The 26163-nt window shown below is 47.4% G+C and overlaps 1 protein-coding gene across 1 annotated transcript; it reads left to right on the forward strand.

The window, feature by feature from the left end:
• The first annotated feature begins 21 nt into the window (after window positions 1-21).
• On the forward strand, window positions 22-25358 carry cwc27 (CWC27 spliceosome associated cyclophilin). Its single transcript, XM_076029552.1, has 14 exons — window positions 22-355; window positions 1001-1097; window positions 1311-1423; window positions 1526-1669; window positions 1817-1915; window positions 2004-2107; window positions 2198-2267; window positions 2499-2578; window positions 2665-2701; window positions 2779-2954; window positions 10702-10805; window positions 18692-18801; window positions 18898-19013; window positions 24910-25358. The coding sequence occupies exons 1-14, from the start codon at window positions 314-316 to the stop codon at window positions 25070-25072; spliced, it is 1455 nt and encodes a 484-aa protein (XP_075885667.1). The 5' UTR covers window positions 22-313; the 3' UTR covers window positions 25073-25358.
• Window positions 25359-26163: the final 805 nt, after the last annotated feature.

The raw sequence follows: 26163 nt of genomic DNA on the forward strand, positions 1-26163 counted from the left end.
TTTCGTGCTGAGGCATAGTGGTATTTTTTTTTTCCAGAATACGCATAATTAACATAAATACAAGAATCCCACTCAATCTTGCATGAAGAAATCAAAACATAGGAACGTTTCTGTCGCGACACCCCTGCGCACGAGGAAGTAAACATACATGGCCAAGATGGCTGTGGAATGAAAAGTATAGTATTTTCCTTGTAAAATTCAAGCTAATCAAACGGAAATAAATATACTGCTTCACATTTTTTTCACAATCGGTTAGCGGAAAAGAACACCAGCATAATTATCTTTGCTACCCAAACAAAATCCCAACGGCAGGATGAGCAATATTTACATTCAGGAGCCGCCAACTAATGGAAAGGTGAGCACGACTTTCCCCCAGCAATCACAGTTCCCACGTTTATCTTGAAAACAGGGTTTACGATATGTACTGCAATTTTGTAAAAACTCTGTATCTACACCGACGGCGTTTTCAATATTGCACAAACCATGCATTGCACTATCCGACATGCCGCGAACCAAATAGAGCAACACTTTCAACTTATCTTAAGTATTCATTTAAATGGTGGTGCATTTTGAACGCGAGATAGCGCAGATTGAATATCACAATATGCCGACACATAATAATAATAAAAAACAACTTTAACGTCAAACCAAAAACGACCAGCAGGTGGCGATACTAGAGAGCCGAATATCCCCTTAACCCCTGACTTAACCAAAACTGCTTGTAATGGACATACCTGTATGGATCAATCTAACTGTAACTGTGAGAAACTCTGGGCAAGCTCGTGTTAATAATATTGAGTAGCACGTAATTAGTTACGACGCTTTTCACGCAATTAAAAACAAACTAAAAAAAAACTGTTTCGACTGTGTTTTTAATGCACAAACATGACGCAACTTCAAACTAGACGCAAACATTTTTCATATAAAAATACATGATATTTCAAAATGACTGGATTTTTTTTTTTCTCGTTCTCACATTTCCATCCCGCCCTTTTTTCAGGTTCTGCTCAAGACCTCAGCAGGGGAGATTGACATCGAGCTGTGGTCTAAAGAGGCTCCTAAGGCATGCAGGAACTTTGTGCAACTCTGCATGGAAGGTAAGAACTCGCATGTCGTCGATAAAAGTACCGCAACATAGTTTTGGTAGCCATCAAACAGGTCCAAATGGCTTATGGGTTAACATAGACGTGCTTGTAATGTTGATTTGATGCAAGGGAAGCAAAAAGGACACATTTTCATTCAAAAATGGTCACTCTGGAAGTTTCACACTGATGCAAAAAGTAATTTCTGCCCACTGTTCTCAACTCCAGGTTACTACAATGGCACAATATTTCACAGAGTGGTGCCCGAATTCATCATTCAGGGTGGCGATCCCACGGGTACAGGAACAGGGGGAGAGTCCATCTATGGGAAGCCGTTCAAGGTCCAGCTTCTTTTAAATGAATTCAATAATGACATTTGTACGCTTGAAAAGAACTTTCTTGACTGATGTTTGCTCTCCCTGTGTCTGTGTTGACACTCGCAGGATGAGTTTCACTCCAGGTTGCGCTTCAACCGTAGAGGTTTGGTTGCCATGGCAAACGCCGGACCTCATGATAATGGCAGCCAGTTTTTCTTCAGCCTGGGACGCGCCGACGAGCTCAACAACAAACACACCATATTTGCAAAGGTCAAGATCACTTTTGTGCTACACACTTATGTTATACATAATACAAGGCCTTTCTTTCTCATTCAAATGCTCCCTGAATGAACTGACTTGTTCCACGTAGATGACTATTGAGGTGTGTGTTTTTGTGTGTCGTAATCCACAACGCAGGTGACAGGTGACACAGTTTACAACATGCTCAGGCTAGCAGAGGTTGAGTGCAACAGCGAGGAAAGACCCCTGAATCCCCACAAGATAAGAACTACTGAGGTATTTTCTATCCCTTCCTCCCTCAAAACAATTGGACCTCTACTTCCAGGGATCTAACAATCCCTTCCGCTCTCTCGCTCCCTCCCAGGTGCTCCATTCCCCCTTTGATGACATTATACCTCGTGAATCAAAGAAATCCAAAAAGGATAAAGACAAAGAGGAGACCAAGAAAGCGCAGTCGAAGGCAACAAAGTGAGTGATCAGACGGCTGTTAAAAAAAATAAATAAATAAAAATAAACAGTTTTTTTTTTAAATTTAAAATGATGCCTGGACTTGTGTAGGAATTTCAGCCTGTTGTCGTTCGGTGAGGAAGCCGAGGAGGATGAGGAGATGGTGAATCAAGTCAGCCAGGTACAGGAGTAGAAATGTTCTATTCTCATCATTTGCTCATTGCCACTGTACCTTCTGGGTTAAAATTACAACTGGCTTAAAGTTCTTTTTGAAATGCTATTTGAATATCATCCGGTTAGCGTGATATAATGCTTCTTCGATAACTTGTTCTATAATAATAATAATAATAATAATGCATGATAATGACGCCGTGATGAGAATGTTATGTTTTTCTCTGTTGCGCTTCTCCAGACTTTGAAGGGAAAAAGCAAAAGCAGCCATGACCTTCTAAAAGATGACCCCAGACTGAGCGCTGTCCCAGCTGTCAATAAGTATGTGATTGATGCCTCCACCTGCTGCAGTCCTCCCTTGTCACTGCAATCCTGTCTTATCCTGCATTCCTCTTTATTAAAAAAAGGAAAAAGAAGAAAAAGACAGCTGCTGGTGCCGACGAGGTACGTCAAAATCTTTGTTGGGGTGTTTAATTCCCGCCTTCTTTTCTCTGGCTCTGATTGCCTGTCTGGTCCTTCAGTCAGGCGAGGAGGTCGACGGCGACGTTGATGGGGACGACGACGACGACATGGAGTACGACTCTGACGAGAGAGAGAGGATGAGGGAGCTCATCAGCAAAAAACTGCAAAGGGAAAAAGGCGCAGAGAAGGCGGCGGAGCTGGGCGAGGACGAGCGAGGGAAGAAGCCCAGCCGCAGGTACGATGCCGCCGCTCTCGACTCTTGCTCTTCAGTTTTTCTTCTTTCATTTCTCAAACACTCCGAGCTTGACATTTTTCTCAGTTTGTAATGTGTCATAATGACCTGCTGGGGGAGCTGTTAACCCTTGTAATGCAGCGATAACGTCAGTCTCTGAGTGCGGCAGACCACCCAAACTTTAAGTTTTTCCAACATGCAGAGAGGATTTGCAAAATCCCAAGAGGAAAAGCTGTTGGGTTCGCTGATCTGAAGGTTGGAGAGTCGCATCTTATTTGCTTTGATGTTTAATCCAACCAAACAGCCAGCGGGGGGTTTCTCGGGGTCCACAGAAAACAGGATGGGAGAGTTTCAGGGCAATTCTGAGACTGCGTCAAAACCATCATTAACGAGGATTTTCAGTCGCAGTTTGTCAGCAGCTGCAAATCCCAGACGCTCCTTTCCTTCCGTCCTCTTTTGTCTCGGCCGCTTATGTTGTTCATGTTGCTGTTTGCCGACAAATTGATGCTCACCGCTGTTTTCACGTGACACATCATATTGGTTTATCATACACGATGAGCTCCAAAAGAAGGCCGGGGAGGTCCATTCTTAACTCCACTGCTCCAAAAACTGTGTTCCAGTGGGTGCGGCAGCCCTTTGTGACGTCACAAAGAAATACTCGGTGCTCCACCCTCCGAAGCTAAGACTAAGCATTTTTTGCTGGACGCTCTAAACAGAGAGATAAATGTGCTGCCGTCCGTAGCTCTGAAGAGATCTTTGGATTAGATCATCACGCCAGGTGGCTGCAGAAGATCTGTAGACGATATGGGGCAATGTTGGGACTTCTGATATGGGTTTTCAAAGAAGTCCTGAGGGGAGTTTAAAATAAGTCCCCGTATCCAAAACCCACAAATGAACTCTTTAGTAGCACCACTTGGGAAATCTTGACAGCACGATATCTCGAATGTGGCACTCTTGAACGCAGCTCACGGGTTCCCTCGTCACCCCCCGCATATCTTCCTGCTCTGTTTCTGTGCACGCACGCACACACACACACACACACACACACACACACACACACACACACACACACACACCTCAAAAACACACATATCTCCGTCATAACTCACTGGACCAACATCAGTGGACCTGCTTTTCCCGAAGCAGGAATGTTGGCACCCGCACCACGCAACTCGCGGCGCTGTTGTGGAAGCAAGCGGCCTATTTGTGTGTGTGTGTGCGCGTGTGCACGCGAATGCACGTTTGTGTGTGTGTGTGTGTGTGTGTCAGCGGAACAGAGGTGAGAGTGGAAGGTGAGACGGTGGCGGCGGTCTGAAAATGAGCTGAAGAAAAAAAAACGAGAAAAAAAAAACGGGGGCAGCTATTTCTCTCCCGGCCGCCTTTTGATGCCGGTCAGCAGTCGCTCCTCCATATCCTCAGGTAGCCTTCAGCACACATCATCAGCATACCCTTCTCTTATTAGCGCTAATGGGATAAGGAGCGGAGGCCCCCAGACAGTTGTGTGTGTGTGTGTGTGTGTGTGTGTGTGTGTGTGTGTGTGTGTGTGTGTGTGTGTGTGTGTGTGTGTGTGTGTGTGTGTGTGAGGGAGAGAGAGCGCGAGGGAGGAGAAGGAGCCCTGACTGACAGAAAGCCCAATTCAGGCAGACTCTACTATATTAAACACAAGCGCAGATTGTTTTGCTACAAGAACTGTAACCCAACACAGTGGTTTGTCTTGGCAGCCAATCAAAGAGCAGGCCCTGTAGGTACAGTGGTACAGTGCCCCTGGACAAAGGGAGCCATTGTTGCCGGATCAGCGCAACTCTCCCACCATGCTCTGCTTCCACTGCTCAGCTACGAGCACTATCCAGTGGGACAGCGAGAGGAGGGAATTTGCGGTGGGAGCCCCCCCCCCACTGTATGTGTGTATCGCAATACGTTGAAGTATAGCGATACTTAAGCGTATCGCGATATATATCAACACAAAAAAAGTTAGGTATTTGCCGGGCCTCGCTTGTAAATGAGATCAGGTCAAGAAGGTTGTTTGGGAAATGTTTTGACATCTCAAAGTGCTTTACTTAAAATAAATAAATCTGCAAAATCAAGACGTCAAAGACGACCTTGAATTAAAAAAAAAAAAAAAAAAAGCAGCCCTGAGGCCAAAATAGTTTTTGCATCAGGTCAAGACAATCTCGCACTGACGCTCCAGCAGAAGGATGATGTTCCACTGCAAACTGCTCGGACTCACGCGTCAACGAGCAAATTTCCCCGTGTTGGTAAACCTTCCCTGAACCGGGAGTCCCGATCGATAACCAAAGTAACCAGTGCAGGACCACTTTGTCTCATCCTGTTGTGATGCTTCGGTGCTGAAACTGCAAAGATCTGCTCTTGTCTTTCATCTCGTTCTTTCTGACGCACAGCGGTTGGGCTGAGAGCAGGAGGAATAGTAGGAGGAGGCGGCTTTCGTAAAAGACACCGAAATAAGTCCTAGAATGCGGCGCGTGCGGTTGTCGCCACTTTTGTCAAAGCCAATACAGGAGGCAAAACGCTTCCATATGGCCGCTGGACCCAGTGTGAGATGTGGCTGTCAGCGAGGTGGGGCTTCCCCTGGCTGCCTCTGCCAATCGCTGAAGATAATGATGCCACTTTTAAAACACTTGCACTTACCCAAACACTGAGTTTAAGGGGAGACTGTTGCAACAGAGGTGGAGTCTGACGTTAGCAAACCTCCTCAACCAGCCTTGAACGAATCAATAAAATTCAAACATGGTTTCTAATAAATAGGATAAAACCTCAAAAGAAGAAGAAATGATGAGATCAAAATGGAAGTAAATGCACTAGATTGGCCACAGACCTCTAACCTTTGCACAGGAACGGGTTAAAACCGAGCTTCCCGAGCCGAGGAACTCCAACTCCGCCGTTTCTGGATTTGGTCTTTGTCACACCGCTTCTTTTTAAGCAAAGCATTCCTCCGGCCTTGTGTCGAGTGTGACTAAACTGGGACATCGCACTCCAATTATCCCGGCCTAGTGGCCATTCCCGCGGACGCTGCGTCACCCTCTATTAATTGGCTGCACCTGTCTCTTGTCATCGGTCATAACCCAACGCGTTCGCGGGAAAAGGTTGCCGAGATCAAGGAAGTGTGCCGGCGCTGCCTTTGTGCAGAAAACTCCCTGAGATAATCCAGTTCTTGGCAGCGGGCTTGTGTATGTTTTGGAGCTGCCAGGTTTACACATCGCTGGCCCACTGTATGGGGCACTGGCTGACTGGAAACAGTTCCAGACGGCGATGCGTGTCTGGGGAGGAAAGGGGGTCGAGGCTTTTCAGAGATGATTTCTATTTTTTCTTTTTTTTTTCTCTCTGGAAAGCAGCAGAACAGAACACCAGCTGGACTGCGGTCAAGGTCCGCATCAGTGAAAATAACCTGTTTACTGAAAGAAACACCAAAGAAACAAAGATCTCGGCGGCCGCGAGGCAGATGAGCCGCTCCTCCAGGAGACGGAACTCACCTCGGTCCGCGTTCGCTCCGGGAATCGCTTTGCAAAGTCATGCAAATTCCTGCGTTAAGGACGGATTCCTCCACTCACACGGCTCGCAAGTTCTCCTTGGCTCCCGACCAAACCACGGAGCGCCCCCCGAGGGCAGTTCACCCAGACGTTTTGTTATTCTTGCACATTCATCCACATCACTTGCTCAGTCAATAGACTGGTAGCGGAGGGAAGCTGCCTCTGCCGTCCCTGAGGGACACTTAATAGTCCAAAAAAAGGGGAGGGGGGCGGGGGGGGGACTGCTGAATTTCAATTGAAATTTTATGCAAATTTATTGTAGTCGCGCCGTATATTTAAACTTGCTTGAAATAGTTTGACTGTCAGTCATGGGGTTTTTTTCTTGGAAGGTTAATGCGAATTGGTATAAAAAGGAAATTGATCTCCACCAGGCAAGTATATGTACATTTTGAAAAGTAATTAAATATCTGATGAACCATACAGTCGCCACTGGACTATTTTTAAGGTTGTCAAATTCCTGCGTGGCCTCAGACTCCGGCCAGACGCTGGGGTATTAAATGCAGGGCTCTGAATCATGAGCGAGTTCTTGGTGTCCTGCCAATCACTTCATATGCTTTCTTTATGAAAAGTTAATCATCCACAGCTCCCTGGGTTTCACTTTTTTTTTTTCTAATTTTTCTGACAGAGTGACAGTAGCTGGCGGCGGGCCCCCATCCCACCCAAAATAGACCCAGGCCATTTGGACTGGAAGGGATTCGCCAAAAAAAAAACCCCAAAAAAACCACTTCATGCGCAGAGTTTAGGGCGACTGAGCTGCGTTTCGGCCTTTTTGCCTCAGTAGACATCGCCGCTTTTTCATTTTCTTTGAGAAATGACAAAAAAAATATACACCAAAAGAACCACGCTGGTGTCCAGTTGTGCTCCCCAGCAGCTGTTAGCGCAGTTAGCGGAGATAATCCTCGCGCAGCAGCTGGTTCGCTTGGGTTCCAACAGCTCATCCTTCTCGCCAACCTCGGACAGGAAGCGCCTCAGCCGTTTCCCCGGATGGCACCGCATTCTATAAACAGTCGGCGCGGACCAAAATGAGCAACAGCCGAGCTGCCGTTGATGAGATTAGCATAAGTGCTGCATTTCATTTAGAAAGCACCGAAGGCTTTTTCTCGCTGGAAAACGTGTTCCTGCTTCGCCGTCCACCGTCTTTGGTGGGACTTCAGCTTCAGCCATATTTGGACTTGCGTGAAATACATCAGAATAATTTAGGGAGCAATTTAATTTAGGCAGCAGGGATGAGCTCAGCCGGAGCCTCCACGTTTAGGGCTGGACGCGCAACTGATGTCTAGTGTTTGTGTTACAGTGTCCACAACAAATGGCATATTAACGCAATGGATGAACATGGCAACTGAGCATGTTTGAGTTCCTCCAAAAGCATGACTGCATTCTGTTTTTGGTTCCTTGTGTTTCAAGAAACGTCTAAGTAACTTTTTACACTATTCAACGGCAAAAATAGTGACATTTCTAGTTGTAGAAGGAGTGAGGGGTAATTTGGAAGCGTCATAAAGGCTCTAATAAAGAGGCCAACAGCTAAAGGATGACTTTATTTTTACTCTTTTTGAATACAATACACCAATAATAATCAAATAAACCAATACCTAAACTTTCATTTTAAAATTAAAACCCGACCTGAGCACTCGACTTCAGAAAATGTGATGTTTTTTTTCCAAGCCCCTTCAAATCCTCTTCCCGCGCTCCTGTGAAGAAACACAATAATTTGTAGTGCCGCAATGTCTTGGGTCTTGGGAGGAATTTCTGAAAGCCCCAAGGTGTGTCTTAACAGGTGTTGTTGGGGCTTTTCCCCGTCGTCCCCGGGCCCCTTTTTTCTTTATTGGCATCAGCGCCGCGGAACCAATTGTTTGGCTGTTGCTCGGATACGGCTCCTTGTTTGCCAAATGGCGGCAAGTCAAGGCAGGCACCCAACGATCGCCCAGTGCAAAAAGCGCTCCTCGCTGGAGAATATATGCATAAACTCCCTGTGAGGTGTACGCGCTGGGTTGACAGCTGCTTTAACTCAAATGAAAGTTATTACACAAAGGGCACAGGAGGATCTGACCAAAAAAAAAAAAAATTCAAATAGTTTCATATTTTGAAGACGTGGAGGTACTGATTTATGCTATATTGACAGTACAGTCCAAAAATCCAAGTCTGCAACCACTTTTGACTTAAGACAGATACAGCATGTAAAATGTCCCTTTAGGACCTGATAAAAACCTTGCAAGTCAAACCTCTGCAGTGATGATGATATATATTTATCATAAATTATTTCGCAATAAAAGTCACCTTGTTTGTGGGCGACCAAAGAACAGGAGGGAAAGGAAGAGGAAATAACTTAATAGTTGGAATAAATAACTTAATGGCCTGGAATAAGCGGTGGTTTGGCCCCCCCAAAAAAAAATATCAGTGCCAAAATGACCACATTTTAAATAAAATCAGAAATATGATTGCACAGCTGTGCCTACTTTTGCTTTGAAACATCAGTAATGTCAGTCTGCACATGATAATAAATGAAGTGTTTTAAAGGAGACTTCCTCGCCCTGGCCAAGCATGACCCAGCCAACCAGTTTTGGTCATGGCAGCTTATTTTTGAATCACAAGCTGCGTACACACACACACATAGTTTTTTTTTTCCTCCTCTCCAAGAAAGAAAAGTCGACAAACAACTGTGTGTCTGACTGATTCCTCGTGTGTCCTCGGGAGCAGCGGGGAAATAATGAGGAAAGAGACATTACATCAGGACAGCCACGGCCGTTTTAGGGGAACCTATCATGTTTTTCCTCATTTTCCCTCTCACCCCCTCACCTCCCGCCCCGACACCACCATCATATTGGGTTTCGGCGCTGAATGCTTACGCTAAACGCGGCCAAGCTTTCGAATAATGAGGTTTGGGTAGGAAAAGTAATCCCTCTTAGCAGAAAGCTAAGCTAACTTTCCGACGCCGGTTGCCAGATGACAAAGATTGTGGTGGTTCTCTTTGTTGCCCGTGCGCAGTTTTTTGCCCCGAGGCTGCGTAGCTGCTTAACTGCTGTATGCAGCTGTGGCTGCAGTTCACCAGTCGTGAAGGTGATGACACTCTCAGCTCAGTTCCTGGCATGGAAACCTCACACAAGTTTGTTTGAGTCTTTGACTTTTGGTGTCTTCACACCAAATCATCCGCCTTTCTTACAAAGCAATCAGGGTGACGTATTTCAAACCCCAAATATTCAACAGTGCTGTGCTACACGCCAGATACAGGTCCCTCCGTTGGTTACTCATGCTGCGCTCACACCAAATGCGGTACTGCGGCCAAAACCAACAGGGTTGCCATGTTGTGTAGCGTGTGACGTGTAAAGATATCCGAAAGATGCGATTGGCAGCCGCGGTGGCCAAGAAGAGGTCGAGTGGAGCTAAATTTGGATGACGTCTTCAGCATTTTAGGACCGAAGCTTAAAAGTGGATGGAACACGGTGCGGTTGCTGCAATGCCAGATTTGGTATGAACCCCACGGTTTGAAGGGATGAGTGCTAAAAAAAAATCTTTGTCAGATGGTACAACCACAGTTGGACTTAACCATTATTTAGAATCCCAAGATCCAGGAATAGCAGCATAGACTTGCAATCCTGCAGATGAACGCAGGTGAAATGAATGAAGAAGTAACTGCGAAAGTGAAGAAAACTGGTTCAACTGAAATGGTTTTGAGGTTCTCTTTGGCTTTGGTCGCATTAAAACTCAGAAAAAGACGAATGTAAGGGGAGGAAAGGAAGTAATTCAAGTGTTTGGTCTGGAGATTCTTCTCATGGCTTCAGGTCAGAGATTGTGCAACCTACCTGAGCCTGTGGACAAAAGCAGAAAAAAAATAAATATTTGTGTTTTCACCACGACCATGAAAGAAGTGGACTTTTTTTTTTTTTTTCCTCCAGGAATTTGCTCCAGGTTGCTGCTCCAGGAGGAGCAGATTCTAGGAAGCTAAAAAATCTCAAACCATCCGAATTGTTGTTGACTTTTCATTTTGAAACGGTGTAATATCCTCGAGAGGTAATCAGTGGCAGAAGGATTTATCTCACCAACATCAGTGTTTACACTAGTCTGGAGATGTTGCCTGAAGATCCACGCAATAAAGTGTTTGTTTGTTTTTTTCGTGACTCGCTCTGCGTTTAGATCCGTTGCCGTGTTTTTTTGATCCTCCGTAACTCACGTACACATGTCGAATCCCACCCTGTCTCTCCCCCTCGCAGCGAGGAGCTTCGGAAGGAGGCGCGGCAGCTGAAGAAGGAGCTGCAGGCCATAAAGCAGAGGAAGGAGGAAGGTTCCAAGCCCGCCGTGGAAAACGACCAGGAAGGTAAACGGAAGCAGCTTTTATTCCGCCGCGTCGCCTGACGGCATCCATGACACTGCCGTCCTACGAGGTGCATTTTAAGTAAAGCTGCAGAACAGCTCTGGCACGATGCGGCTCTTCATAGACACCCGGGCGAGCAAACCCTCTGATTTCACCAATTAGTCCCAGACCCCTTTTTATTTATTTCCCCCCCGAGGGTCCGGGTTGTCACAGAAAATGTGATTGCGGGGCCACCGTCGCTGCTCGCAGTGTGTGAGTCAGACCCCCGGCAGCCTTCCCTCCCTCGCCGTGTCGTAACACCGTCAATCTCGTCGCGCCGATGGTGAAACACAGTTTTTCTGAATCAATCCCAAAACCGCTCAGGACCCCCCCGGCGCGGTCGTAGCTCCAGACTTGCGTGAATGTTGTTGTTGTGCAACAAAACAAAACAATTTGTGCGTATGTCTGTGTGTGTGTGTATGTGTGTGTGTGTGTGTGCGTGCGTGTGCGTGTGCGTGTGCGTGCGTGTCTGTGTGGGTGGGGGGTTCAGCGAGAGGCGGCTTAACCACAACAGTTTTCCTGGAACTTATTGAAACACGCGTCTCCCAACCAACACTCCCCGGGTTGTACCCCCCGCAAAGACTCTGCTCTACTGGTTCCCAATTTAAAGGTCCAGTGTGTAAAATGGTAACTGTGGTATTTGGTATATTGGTAAATATACTGTCCATAAATACATTAATAAAAGTGTATACACATAGTTCAATAAAAGTAACACACACACACAAACACATATAAATATATCTATCTATACATATATATATATATATATATATATATAAATATATACACATACATTTATATACATGCATATATACATAGATATTCATATATGAGAATAAACGTGGAGCAAGGCTCTTGCTCCCAGTTAGTTGCCATCTTGCACGCCCATATTTCTAAGGAAGCCTGGTGTGGACAATCCAGCCCGCCCGGGTGAACACTCGCATCCTCAAATAAACCAACAAGGTATCCAAGTTTGTGTGCGTAGGCCACCGTAGTTCACCGGCAAATTCAGGAGAGGGAGGATGAGCAGGTGAGAGCTTGATTAGGCAACTGGTTCCCCTCCGGTTGCCTTGAAAACACCCAAACATATTTATCAATGTCTCTTGTTCTTTTCTTTTTTTTTTCCCCCTCGAGGCTACAAAAATATTCAGCGGCACATTGCGTTCCGCACAGTGCAGCACGTCCAGTGCTGCTGTCCAGTAAGGAAAGCAGTTAATCTGGAAACTCGTAGAGGCGTAACACCGGCCGACTGGTTTTCCGAGACTCGAGTCGTTAACGGCGCGGAACTCAATCACCGCGCTGTGCCCTGGAGTTCCGATTAGCTCGGATTCCGTCGGTGGGTCGGTGATTTGAGTGGTTATTTTGCTCCTCCAGGTGTTATCTGCCAGTTGCACACACACAAGGCTTCTAAAACAGATCCCGTTATGAACTGGAGGTTGGGAACAGCCGCACATTGTTCCAGCGAGTGGCATCCAGCCGGAGCTCCTCCATTATCTCTCAAGGTATTTAAACGGTGCCAGGGACTTTTTTTTTTGTTTTTGTACCTCTTTGGCAGCTCCGCCACCGGCTGAAGTTTCTTTTCTTTTCTTTTCTTTTTTTTCTAAACGGTTCCTCATTACATTACCACGCTGGAAGCGAAAGCTAATTCCATTAGATGGAATTTTGTGGATGCGACGGTGGCCAGTGGCCGCTGCAGAGGAGACGGATGTCTGCTCGCAGCGCCGTAAATCTGGCGGCGGGGGGTGGGGGGGGAGAGGGGAGACTTGTCGAGGGCAGAGGAGGAGTAGGAGGAAGAGGAGGAAGAGGCAGCGCGGCGGTCAACCCCGCTACCGTCGGAACCGCACGGGCGGACGCGGCCTGGCGAGGCACCGCCGCCTCCGACGGCTAAGCGACACCGGCTGAAGTCGTTGGTCGGGATGCCGCGCTGACCTCACGCTGGCACCGAACCGCCGCCACCAGTTCACAGTCAGTTCAAGCCCGCCTGAGGCCGCTGGTTTGTCATCGTCGCGGCCATGCGCACGTGCGCACAGGCCCTCGACTTCCCACATTTTTGAATAACAGCAGCGCCATCTATCCAGAGTGGACGGCATGGCGGCCCTTCCTCTTTTGCCAGCCCTTAATTCCAAGCGTGATTGGTCCATCGCTTTAGTTGAGCTGCTAGTTGAGATTTATACGGATGGGGGTTTTCTATTGAAGTCCATCCATCCATCCATTTTCAACACCCGCTTCTTCACCTACAAACAATTCCAATTCACTTCACGTGCATGTTTATGGACGCCGGAAGGAAGGAGGAAGGAAGGAGGGAGCCGGAGAACTCAGGGAGAACATGCACACTCCACAAAGCAAGGTCCCACGATTCGAACCCATGACCTTCTTGCTGTGGGGCGGCAGCGCTTACTAACACTGCGACCTCTGTGGAAGTCATGCAGGTCATATATTATTTTTAGTAGTCTATCGAACAAACTACAGGTTTTTCTTGTACTTATTTTGGCTGGATCTTGTAGTTTTTGCGATGACTTGCTGCAGGGTTTCAGTTTAATTAGTTTAAACGCTCATTATTCTCCCATCAGAAGGGGCTTATAGCACTAGAGTAACTTTTTGCCGTCTGTAACAAGAAAGTTCAACTCCGTCCACCGGGGTCACCATTCTGTGAGGAGTTTGCACGTTTTCCCTGCGTCTGCGTGGACTCACCCGAGGTCCTCTGGCTCACCTCACGCGGTCCACCGAAACGTGCACCGCAGACAACCTGGCAATTCTGAATCACCTGCAGGCGTGGACGGTTGTTTGTCTCCCGGTGGCCCTGCCATGAACCCACGAATCATCCCAGGGCGTGACCCCACCTTGGCTCCAAGACTGCTGGGATAGGCTCCTGGCATGTCATTTTCACCTGGGCAGCATCGGTTCAAACGAGTTTATGGCTTTGCGAGAAGAGCCCGAGATGCAGATTCGATTGGTCGGCTCAACGGCGAACAGATCAGGCACAGTAGACTGTCAAAATCATCTCTCGTATCAGGACGACCTCTTGGTGGAGGTCTGGATGAATGGAAGACGCATGAATGCATCAATGTCTGACTTTCTCGCTTGGGATAAACCCACACGCTCAAGGCAGTGAAATGTCCAACTTCACATCCTCCTCGGCCTTTCGGGTGGCCGTTTAAAAAAAAAAAAAAATAGTCGATTGTTTTATGAACGAGAGGAACCTTTGGAAGAGCCACAACAGTTTGCGGCCGCTGCAGCATCGGCAGCCTGATTTGTAACTGGGCGAAGCCCCCCGGTTGACAGGGGAGGGGAGGAATGTAGTTAGAAAGGCCATCAAACTCAAAGATAGTAGTTAGTGACAACAGCTGGAGAAGGTGATGTGTGGTTCCTCGTGCGGCACCCGGGGGCGTCATCAGTCAGCATCCAGCGTGTCACAGGCTGCCGCGGGGAGGCCGAGCGGCAGAGGTGACCGGCAGGCTGGAGGGCGATCACTTGTTGGCGCCATAAATCACCAACAACAAGGTTTGGCCCAGGGCTGCAGCGTTGACCTCCATGTTAACACAGCAGGAAGTGGGGAGAAGGGGGGTGCTGGGATCTCCAATGGAGTTATTGTTGGGTTTTTTTTCTCAAACCGTCCAACTATGTCGTCGTAACAATCTCCAAATTTGACCACTTTATTATTGATACATGTTCATTCACGTCAGAGTTTACCGCAAGGCCACTTCTTTTTCCAAATTCTGCTTGAAAATCACCTGCCGCATAGAACTGCTTGGCAGTTTGTTTTGGGATCCATGATTGCGTGAATCCACGATGGGGCATGTTAAAAAGTTTGACACAGCCTGTGTTCACAATCGAGCCAGATTTTGGAATTGGAATCAATTTTGAACGTGAGACAGTTGGCACTTCTCTCCATTTTAACCGAGAAGAATTTTTTTTTAACACCAAGGTCACTATATTGTGACCCCAGACTCCAGTGGAGGAGCTTCACAGGATACATGATCCTTATAAAAACAAGTCTTCTCAAGAAGGAAAAAAAAGCACACTTAGCCTACTGTTTACAGCCTCCTGCTAAAACAGTTTTAACCTCCTGCTCATAAATGATTCTTTGTCAGGCCTTCAAACAAGACATCCACGACACATGTTTAACACCTGCCGGGGAGTGATGTCACTAACCTGGCTGGGTCTCTATCAGTAGCTGGGTTTGCATTGGAGTTTTTCGCAAAATAAAAGCGATATTTCTCAAATTTTGACAAAGTACAATAGCGATTTGCAGATGTTTCCATTGAATGGTGTGAAGCACATGAGCCATAAATTCTCATAAAATCTCTTCATGTGAGAATTACGAGAGTTCTCGCGGGACGTAATTCTCATAAAATCTCATCCCGCGAGGTTTACGAGAATTACGTTTTTGTTTGTTTATATTTGTTTGCGGTCAAGAGTAGTTGTATTTTTTTCTCTTTGATTACTCGTAAAAAATATTCCATCTCATCCTCTCCAAATGTTACGTGCCATTTTCACTTGACGTGAACTGGTCGTGTGACCACGTACGTCACGTCCGGTGACACGTAAATGCGAAAAAAGTGTTTCCAAGACACTTTTGCGCTATACTTCTATATCGATACATCCGAAAAACCACCTCATGAGAGCGTCAAAATCTTTTAGCCATATTTGAGAGGTTTTTCAAAATTTAGGTGATTCCATTACCAGTTTTCTATTGCGATATTTTGGTTTTGCGCAATTCTAGGGGTAATGGCAGCGCAGCTTGACAGGTATTGGTGCCCTTTGTGATGTCACAGGTAAGCTAGCTACACACGTCGTCGGTAAAGTAAACTTTGCACAATGTCGAAACCCCAACTGCCATTTAAATACAGGTATTGATGTAAAAGGAATAACTTAATCAACCCCTTTAGGCATTGTGGGGCATATCGTTGTGTACTCATGAAACATTTACAACGAGACATCCCAAAAGTGCTGGAACAGCATCTTGGTTTTTCAGTAATAACCTGCACGATGAATGCATTCTGCGCCTATGAAACATCAAGACACTTGAGTTCACTTGGTCTCCCAGAAGGCGCTGGCAAGCACAACCGACTTGTTCCCGCGCTGACTGTCGCCCGCCGCCGCACTGGACGCGAGTGAACGCCAAGTGACTGACACGCCGTCGGTGTCACGGTGCGTCTGCCTGGGCTGCTAATGGCTCGCCTGTAACGTAAACTGAAGCCTTCTCTCCTCTAAACACGCAACACGCAACTTCTTTTTTCCGCTGTCGCATGAATCACAAGAACACAGCCTGCACTTATTAACAATGACACTCTATTATAAATAAACATGAAGGCTGTCGGCTAAAGGGGAAAAAAAAGAAAAGAAAAAAAGCAGTTTGAAGCCGTTCCACCTGTTGCGGCTCTGAAAAAAAAAACAAAAAAAAAAACGAGTGCAATTTAATGGGAAGTCAAAACAGCGCAGCCCCGACTGACTGGCCTGCACTGTTTGATTTGTGACATCATGTGTTTGGCGCAGGTGAGCGCGCGACACAGCGTCCATTCAGAGGCAGCCGGGCCCGGCCGGCGTGACATCACACTTTGTTGTGGAAAATTGCAAAAAAAAGAAGGTGAGAGAGAGTGAGAGAGAGACGGAGGGCAAGTCGGGCCGGCTGGCCGGCAGACTGTACTCACTGTCTGAGCCGGGAGCTCGGAGAAGAAAAAAAAAAAAAAATCAAACCACCCGTCGGGGACGTCGCACTCACCGCAGTGGTGGAAAGTTCTTCTTCCAGGCGCCGGCGTCACTCGCTGCGACCCTTGCACAGTCCAGACCTTCAACAGCTCTGGCCGTCTAGTTTCTACATTCGGTCTCCCGCAAATGAATGAATCGAAAGTGTCCCGCTAAACCTCCCTGAAGATTTTATGGACGGTGCTAACTTTTATGAACTTCTCCTCCACCCCAACCCCCAAGATATTTGCCTTTATTTTGACGGGAAGCAGCTGGAGGAACTGGAAAAAAAAAAAAAAACGAGTTCCATCAGAAGTTGTTTGATAGGTGTAAAACTGATGATTTGATGCGGCTGAATGATGCAGACAGACTAAAAAATTATTTTTGAATACAAGGTACTGGCCATTGACGAATATTTAGAGAAAGACTGGGCCAAGAGAACAAAAAGTACATTTAGGTGAAACGTTAAGTCTGTTGTTATTTTATTCTATTTATGTGTTAGCCTGAGGTGAATGGTGGCGCCATCCACAGGAAGGGAATGTTATAATTTAAGATGTTTTTTGTCGTGTCTTATAATCCCGAAAGGGATGGGTCCAATTTGGACATGACACAATAATACATTTGATTGATTCATTCATCGACAACACCTGCCCTGATGTGTTGTGTCGTATTGGCCCCAGTGACATCACAAGCGGCTGGATCTCAGAACGGTGTGTTTTAGCCAACCGTGTCCCGATACCAGTGGGCCAAGCCAAGGATGTAACAACCCCACCCCCGCTTCTGCTGAGTTCACCGGCAGGACAGAGACTTAGCCGGCCATTATCGCTACAAAACATTGGTAAAAAAAAAATAATGAATTTTTGCACTACGTGGTGCCTCGAAAACATCCTTTGTACTCGACCAGCTGTCCATAAATCACGAGAATGACGAGAGAAAAGCCATCAGGTTGTTGACCGCGGCTGAAAAACAAAAAAAACCCTCATCTGGCTCCATTTTCTCACCGATGACGACTTTCTGAAAAGTCATTAAAGCTGCCAAATAGCCGTCCCCCCCCCAAACGACCCTCCCCCCAATAGCCTGCCATAATTTGACGGGACAGTTTAAAGGCATTTGCCGCTGCTTTTTTACCAAGCGGGTCCACTTTTAAGCCCTTTCACCTCTTCCCCCCGCGAGGGATTAAAGTAGGCCTCTTCCTCCCCGGGAGTCAGTTACATAAGGTTCGGGTGTAAGGTAGCGCTCCGAATGTAGGTCATCTCTGAAGAAGATTAAGCGAGGGGTGACTAGGTTGGGGCCGGGGTTCACTTTGTCTCCCTGAAGGTTGGCAGCAGCGCCGAGTCCCGCCGGGTTACGTCGCCTGGAGACCAGACCAGACGGCCTCCCCTGTCGCCGCCTCGGCCCTCACCCCTCGCTCTGATTATCTCGTCGTCGGATCGTGATCGACAGCGACTGTCACTTGTCTGACAAGCCTTTTATCTCCGCTCTCTGATCATGTTCGGCCCGCTTTTGGCTGCTCATCAGTCAGGCGCTCAGGCCGCGGGGTGTTTCTCCTCACCAGCACTTGTCAATTTGGATCATTAGCGCCTCAGTTTTTGTCATCTTTTTATTATTTTTTAATAGCGGTTGACCATGTGGGTTTTCCCGACGTCCAATTCCGCCCACCCACACTTTGTTGTTATTAATAATAGTGAGAACGATAATAAGTTGTACTTCTGAAGTAGTGTGGAAGGGCGGAGACTGCGTGCAGAAGATGTTTTCTTAACGCGACGCCGTGAAAATAAAGCGAGAAGACGAGCGTGGGAGGCGTTGTACTTAAACAATGACAAGAAAAACATGTCTTGAAAATATTGATTGCATGTCAAGTCTCACATTGTGTCAATTATTATTCCCTGGAAATAAGATTTTTTTTTTTTTCCACTGCTGCTGATGAGTAACAGATGAGGCATCCCAGACTCAGTTAGCAGCTGACTAAAAAGCTGCATACTGGAAAGAAAAATAAATATATATATTTATATATATATATATACATATACACACACACACACACACACACAGATATATATATATATCTTGCAAGCAGCGTAGCTTTGGATGAGAGATGGCTGAGATTGAAATGGCGGAATGCAAAATGGAGCAAACCGAGTATTTTGTGTCTCTGTGGTCTCCAGGGGAGAAGAAGCCGTCGAGCGAGGCCGTGGCCGAGTACCTGGAGGGGCGGAAGAAGTATGAAGATCTGCGCAAGCAGAAGCGCAAGAAGGCCTCCGGCAGGGAGGAACAGGTGACCAGCGCTTGATTTTTTTTATTTTTCCCAGGGGGGGGGGAATCAGATGCGGGAAACGTTTGCGCTTTATTGTTGTTCTCGTCGTCTCGGCAGACGCTGGCCCTCCTCAACCAGTTCAAGACCAAGCTGACCTCGGCCATCAGCGAAGCTCCGGAGCAGGAGCCGGAGAACCAGGAGGAGGAAGAGGAGGAGGACAACGACAGAGGATGGTGAGTGTCACCCTGGACGGAAGCACGTCGAAGCAGGGCTGTGCGATTAATCGATTTTAAAATCGAAATCAGATTTTTTTTTTTTTTTCGTCAAGACAAAGAAAATTCGGAAAATCGATTTTCCTCTCACATGCTTCGGAGCTGTGCGCCGCTATGCTACCGTAGTCCTCCCCCAACCCTTTGAGAAGTTGCTACACCACACCTCTATGTTAGCATGTCAGCATTGGCTAAATCAAGTGAGAAATTTGTTGCTAAAAAGGGCCCAAAAAAAGCAGGTGAGTCGTGTGGGAGCGAACCACTGCCCGCTGCAAAGTGGGCCTGAAGGCGACATCCACTAAAAGACTGCGACACGACTCACTTATTCCAACACCTCGCAAAAAAAAACAAACAGTGGGAGCCGCGTGTTGCGTTGCGGGCTGCTGTGCACGAGGAAGAAAGGCTGAAGGCTAAAACACCAGCAGCGGCTCTGAAGAACGTTAGCGGCTTCGTTTTCTCGTGGTGTCCCGTATAGCAAGACAGACGCCAAGTGGAAAAGGATTACGGATGCAGTGGCAATTTCACATTGCAAAAGACACAATCTCAAATGGTAGTTTTACCAACAAAAAAAAAATCTAAATCAAGATTTCAGAGGAAAAAAATCAGGCTTTTATTTTTTGTCCAAAATCGCCCAGCGCTACGTCAAAAGTGTTCTTCACGCTTCCACCAGGGAAAAGGAAGGGCTCCGCGAGGTGGAATGAATTAGCTGCTGGCGGCGAGACTCTAAATCACCGTCGCTATTCGGCGTAGTAAATATTTTCAGCAGCCCGGAGCAGCGTGCGGGCACAGCAGAGTCCCGGAGAGGCTCACAAATATGTTGGCCATCGCTCCGCTCTGTGGCCGGTGGTGTTCAGGCATGATATCCTGGCGCGAGAGGCCCCCCCCTTTTTTTTCACCCTCCCTCTTCTTCTTCTTCAGCCTCTGCCGGCTTCTCTCATTCGCACTGATACCCTCGGTATTGAACGCTGGGCTCGCGCTCCATTTATTGTGGAACGAGGGAGCCAAATGGAGGCTTTTAAAAATGCAAAACGGCCCCCCCAAAAAAAAGAAAGAAAAGAAAAGAAAAGAAATCCCTCAGTGCAGCCGCGAGTGATGAATCCGACCTCTGGTCAGATTGCAAAAGTTCTGATAGATGTGGGCCAAAGTTCAAGTCGTGTGCGTCGTCCGTCCGCCAGTGCGTGTGTGTGTGCGCGGCGATTTTCAAACCCGCAGCCACCAGACTGGCCACCAGGAAATGGGGCCTGACGCTGTGTTTTCCTCTCATATTCTGTTTTTTTCGCTCAGAAGAAAAGAAAAGAAAAGATCTCCCCGGCCTAACGACGCGGAGCGCGGCCCTGAAATGAATACCATGTGTTTGATTTTTCTTTTTTCTTTTTTTTTTTTTGTTGAAGCAAAGTGTCCGTGCGCGAGAGGAGATTTTTTAGAATAACAAAATCTGTAGTTGCTATTAGTCCAGAGGAGCCCTCTTGGTGCGGAGCCCGTCTGCGTCACTGCGCGCGCCTGTGTGAAGCCTTGGCCAGGCCTTTGGAGTCTCTCCCGGCTGTAAACACCTCGCCGTCCTCCGGCCTGCACCAGGTAGGGTGAGAGGAGCGGCGGCGGCGGTGGCGGGGGCGGCGGCGGTAGAAAGCGGCGGTGGGAAGCCGCCGGTGCCACTCTGGGAGCTCTGCTGAAACGCGGCGAGGGTTACAACAGGTCAGACGTTGGAAGTCAAGTCTGGGCCAGAGGAAAACTATTCCATCTGTGTCTGCGTCTGCAAACTCCAGCTCCCCCCTCCTCCTCCTCCTCCTCCTCCTCAGCTTCCTCGCACTTAATGCAAAGAGCCTGCCACCCGCTCTCGCACTTGACCGGTGCGGAGGAGTCGCCAACTAAACAAACAAGCGGAGGAGGGGAAAAGCGTTTTTTTTTTTTTTTTCTCCTTTCCGCGAGCCGCCCGTCATGCCACCAAGAAAAGGCGGGTTTTGATCGCCCACCGCCGCCGCCGCCGCCGCAAAGTCTCTTGAAATATGCGTTTCCACATCCCGGGGGGGCCGGGGGGTCGGCGCGCTCGGCGGGCTGTCATCGCCGAGGCTGCTAGACAAATTATCAGAGGAGGCCCAGCTCGCGCTGCAGGAGTCCCTCAGAGTCTGACCGTGACATTCTAGATGAGCTGTCATAACTCCTGCCGATTTCCAATGAACTCCAGAGAGAGGCGGCGTGCACGCACGCACGCACACGCGCACGCACACGCGCACGTACACGCAAAGAGCCAGGAGCGATACAGTAACACAGCCAAAGCCGGGCCAGGGGCGCATACCTCACGCTTTACACAGCAGACGAGGCATCGAGCGCGAAATATCTTTTTTGGAAGTACGCAGACGGGAGACGGCGAGGTTTATCTAGCGTTGCTGCCGCTGCTGCTGCTGCTGCTGCTGCCGCTACCGCCGCCGCACGGGAGCGGCAGCCGCGGCAAACCCAGACACGCACGGCGGCCCAGACTGTAGTAAATGTTTATTGCCGGCGCAGATAAGGAAAAGACCTGCTGACCGTCAACTTCAGAGGCGAAACGTTCAAGAGGTGAGCGGCTGAAGGATGCTAGGAGGTTCCGTGGCGGAGCAGACTCGGTCGGAGTGACTCGTAGCCCCAAACCCTCCGCTGAAGAGAAGATTTAGCCCTCTGTTTGCAGCCTCCTTCAAAAAAAAAAATACTCAGCCAATATTTTGTAAAGTTTGTAAAGTTAAAGTGATTTTTGCATAACGAAGATCTCTTAATTAATCACCAAATATACAAATCCACCCACCTCTCTCAACTCAATTGTTCCCATTCAATTTATCATATCTGTATTTTGAGGAGTCCAAAAAGCAAGACTACCCCTGGAATCATTTTTCTTTTATTTTCTGTTTTCTTTTTTTTTTTTTTTTCAAGATTATTGCCAGCGGCAGATGTTTTATTTTGAAAACCACACAGCAGATTCCACGGCAGCTACTGGCCAGATTCTTTTGTCCTCAATAATAGCAGATAATCTCTCTCTTTCAACAGTGTTAAGCTTTTTTACGTGACGTCAGAGGTCAAACAGTTGCAGGCCTTTTCTTTGGGAAAGGCGTTCGCCGGCGTCAGTGTTGATACTGCGATGAGGCTCTTTTGACGATATGTTGAAATAGGATATTCGTGGAATATTTGGACGCGGGCTGCCGGCGAACAAAGCCAGGTCAGGGGTAGAACAATAAAAATGTCTAGTGCTGCTACGCTAAGAGCAAAGTCTTTGACGTCACGTCATAAATCCGGTTTTCAAACTAATCAAATTGTTAAAATGTCGAACTTTCATGACATCCAAGTAGTTGTTGAGATTTTTTTATTTATTTATTTTTTGATTATTTTTCATTTTTTTCATCCATCCGGGCCAAAGCCGCGGACCGACAGGCCGCGGCCATGACTAAAAGGTTTCCCCTGCCTGAAGCAGAATCCAACAATTTTCCAGGTTATTTCTGGCAGCGGAGTCTCCGCTCAGACATCAAAATTGGATGATGCTGACGGTCGACAACACGGTAGACGGTTCTATCCTCCAGCGTCCCTTTTAAGGAGGAGATGAAGAGCAAGAAGAAGAAGAAGAAGGAGAAGAAGAAGAGTTCTTGCAACTGATTAGACCCTCCAGCTTTGTTGTTCAAGATTTACTGCCAGCCTTTGCACAGCAGCTTTCGAGATCCCGTCAGTTGGAGAAAATGTGTTTTATCTGTGACGTGCCTGACACTGATATCTCCTGTGAGGAATGTCCCGATTCTTTAATCTGTCTTTGGGGAGTCGGGGAGGGATCGAGAGAAACTGACTGGGGAAATGAAAGACACGTGAGTATCTGCTCTCCAGGGACCAACCAGCCGCCCTTCAGAGTTGCCGGGCGGCCGAGACGTCTTTAAAAAAAAAACAAACAGCAAAGTCGTCGCTCACTTTCGTTTTCTTTTTTTCTTTTCTTTTTTGCCCAAACCACTAAATATCTGCTGAATGATCCACTGGCAGACGAGAGGTTTTTTTCGCTAAATATTAAATGCCGCCGTTATTATGGTCGCGCGTTTACCGACCAAACTCGAAATGCTGTTTTTACAATCGAGTCAACTGCTGGAAGCCGGCGGCACGTGTCAGACTCCTGGGACGGCAAGGAGTGAAAGTCGGAGGGGGTTTGAGAAGCAGGAGCGCTCCAAAACACCTGACTAAAGGCTTCCACATGTGGAGTAAAGTGCTAACAGGTGATCGTCCGTCGGGCATCTTCAGAGGGTTCGGTTGGGCGCGAGGAGAACCTGGAGCAGGTTTGACATCTTGTTCCCCAAAGTGTTATCCCACAGCCTCGGGAGCGCTTGTTTTAATCTGCGCTCGGCAAAGTGCTTCTGAGTTTAACTCAAACCTTTTTTTTTTTCTTCTTTTTTTTTTTTATTGCTCTAATGGGTTTTATTTCGAGTCAACGAAATGACCGGTTCAATCATCATCCGTCCACGTCCACCATTCCAGGGTAGCCTGGAGTAAGCGCTGAGCGTTTTTTCAACTTTTTTTTCTTGAGATTTTGAAATTATACTCAACAATGTTGTGTCTGTTACCTCCCCAGAAATGAGAAGCGTCCATCACTGACGCCTTTCGGCTGCTGCATTTGGCACCAAGTCTGCCTTAAAATTGGGCAGGTTTGGAAATCATCCCTTAGTGATGTCAAATAGGGAACAAATACATGACGCCCACTTTGGTGGGGATCATGTATTGATCAGGTTGTCGCTCTTCCCACCCGGAGCACCTGGCAGTCGCCTCACTTCAAGGGCTGCGTTCAGACTGCAGGCGAATCTGATTCAAATCAGATTCCTTCTTAAGGCCGACTGTCCACACTAGCAAATATCCAAAACCAGGAATGGCACCCTCTGGTCTGCCACATTGGGTCTTGCGTCGCGCAGAGTGATGTCACGGACAGTCAAAACCGATCAGTGTGTTTGGAGCCGTTCACACTGAGACGCATCTGTCCAAATGCCATCTGAAACGACCTCCCGAAGGCGGTTTCAATCCGTTTTGCAGAGTTCGGCTTTCATGTGATTTGTGACTGGAGAGCCATCCAGTTTCAATCTGGATGGGCTAAGAATTGGATTTTGGCTGGCAGTCTGAACGTGGCCACGGAGTTGTCAGTTTTAACACTGGGCATTTTGGGAGGAGGTTCTAAACAGAGGGCTAAATATACTGTTTCCTGGAATCCAAGCGATTGTTATCTTATTTCTAATTAATTTCGAGAGGCGACTACACTGACGACCGCAAAGAAAAATCTCTTATCGTGGATCTCTTGTGGATTCCGTTGCCAGCGCTGGATTGTTATTTCGGGGAAGTTTTGCGTTTGTTTTGGCCGCGTTGCCGAAAAAAGTTTTTTCAGCAAAGTATGAAAGTCATTTTCTAAATGCTTGGAGTTGGACAGACGTCCATTAGATTAGTAACCGATCCAGATGACAAGCCATAAGAAAACTGTTTTTACAGAAATAGCTCCGAAATGAAAACATCGGCCTAAGTTGTAGCGGCACCCCCTCCGCTATCGTGAAGTTTATTACCGCTGTCGCGGGCACAACGCTAAAATTATTATTTTTTTCCCCTGAAGAAAAACTGAGTTTTTGAGAGATCTCTGGCGGGAGGGCAAGATTCTTGCAACGTTTTTCAAAAGTTCAAAAAAATACCAGCGATTATGTATTTGAAGTGTCAGGATTTATTGTTTTTAATTCATAATTTTACATCCTGTCACTACTGTTAAAAGTGAAAAGAGACAAACCCCCACCCGCCGTGCTTGAAAGCGGCCGTGGCGGGCGGTGATTTAGTGGACGCTCCGCCGCCTTTCTTTGATCTCTCCCTCCTGCATCTCCCGCCCCGTCTGATTTAGGATGGCTCACGTTCTGCAGTTTGACGAGCAAAGCAGAAAAGTCAAGGATGCCAACGTGCACGACGAGGACACCTTCGAGATCTACGACCCGCGCAACCCCGTCAACAAGCGCCGCAGAGAGGAGAGCAAGAAGATCATGAAGGAGAAGAAGGCCAAGAGGTGAGGTCGCGGGGGTCGAAGGTCGGCTCCCTGCCCCTGCGCTCCGATGCGTGTTGCGCCACTTCAAAAACCAACTTTGAAACCGTCTCCCGGCCCTGGCAACATCTGGACGGAGGACGCTGACCTTCGCTCGGTCCGTCCCTGTAATCTTGTGATGGGATGACCTCAGAGCACCACCCCACCCGCAACCCACCCCCGCCTGAGCTCAGTCCCTCCTCCCACACTCTGACTGTGGTTGTAGGAAGAGTTAACACCATGATTTCATTTAGTCCATCAGTTTGTTTGTTTTTTTTAAACTACTGTGTCCAGAGTTTAAGTGTTTGACAGGAAAATAAAGTGCATTCCTAAAAAAAGTGCATCGTGACTGTGATGATTTTTGTGACGCACAGCAGTCAGGAGTCGCCTCATAAAGAGAAGCGGGTTCGCCCAACGACGGCATTTGCACTGGTTTGGTGAAAATTAGAAAATGATTGTGTTGCTGAAGGGGACAGAGTCAGTTTGGCTGCTGAATCCATCTTGCCAAGCTCTCCTCTAAAGAGTTTCTCAGTGACAAAACCAGGCAATAAACTTCTGCAAGCTGTATGTGACCGCCTCACTGTTGCTAAAGAGATTAGCATGGACACTGAAGCAGCGGCTGTTTTGCTAGAAGAATGCACAACATTTCACTCTCGGCTAGCTTTGGCAAGATTTTAGTTGAATGCTTCTCGGGTTAGAGGTCACGGCAGCTTGTGTATCGTGTCTCCTTTTTGTTGCTCAAGCCAATACGAAGCCACATGCTGCGAGCTGGCCTAGCAAGCAGTCGAAACATCATGACTGGTCTGCTTTGCATGAGAGCAACATTGGGTTAATCAAATCCCCTTCCGAGTTGATGGTTTTTTTTTTGTTTGTTTGGTCGGGTTCTTTCTTTTTTAATGCCAGTGTTGCGTACATAAGTTGTCAAGGGGTTGAGCAGACATTAAATATCGTCCAATAAACTCAAAAGAACAGCTCAATCAAAGTCAATCCTCGCAGAACTGAGGATGGTTTTAAATCTAAAGAGAGAGAAAAAAAAAAAACGACGGCTAGCAAAAGTGTCCAACTTGGATTAAAACACTT

This window comes from Nelusetta ayraudi, unplaced genomic scaffold, assembly GCF_046127955.1.
Source record: "Nelusetta ayraudi isolate G7.1 ecotype Tasmania unplaced genomic scaffold, CSIRO-AGI_Nayr_v1 ptg000026l, whole genome shotgun sequence".
Classification (NCBI taxonomy): domain Eukaryota; kingdom Metazoa; phylum Chordata; class Actinopteri; order Tetraodontiformes; family Monacanthidae; genus Nelusetta; species Nelusetta ayraudi.

What these genes read in the sequence shown, in the direction of transcription:
- cwc27 (XM_076029552.1), top strand. Translation starts at nt 314, where the DNA reads ATGAGCAATATTTACATTCAGGAGCCGCCAACTAATGGAAAG. An exon ending in AGCCGCCAACTAATGGAAAG is followed by an intron (nt 356 to 1,000) that starts GTGAGCACGACT and finishes CCCTTTTTTCAG; the next exon opens with GTTCTGCTCAAGACCTCAGC. An exon ending in GCGCAGTCGAAGGCAACAAA is followed by an intron (nt 2,108 to 2,197) that starts GTGAGTGATCAG and finishes GGACTTGTGTAG; the next exon opens with GAATTTCAGCCTGTTGTCGT.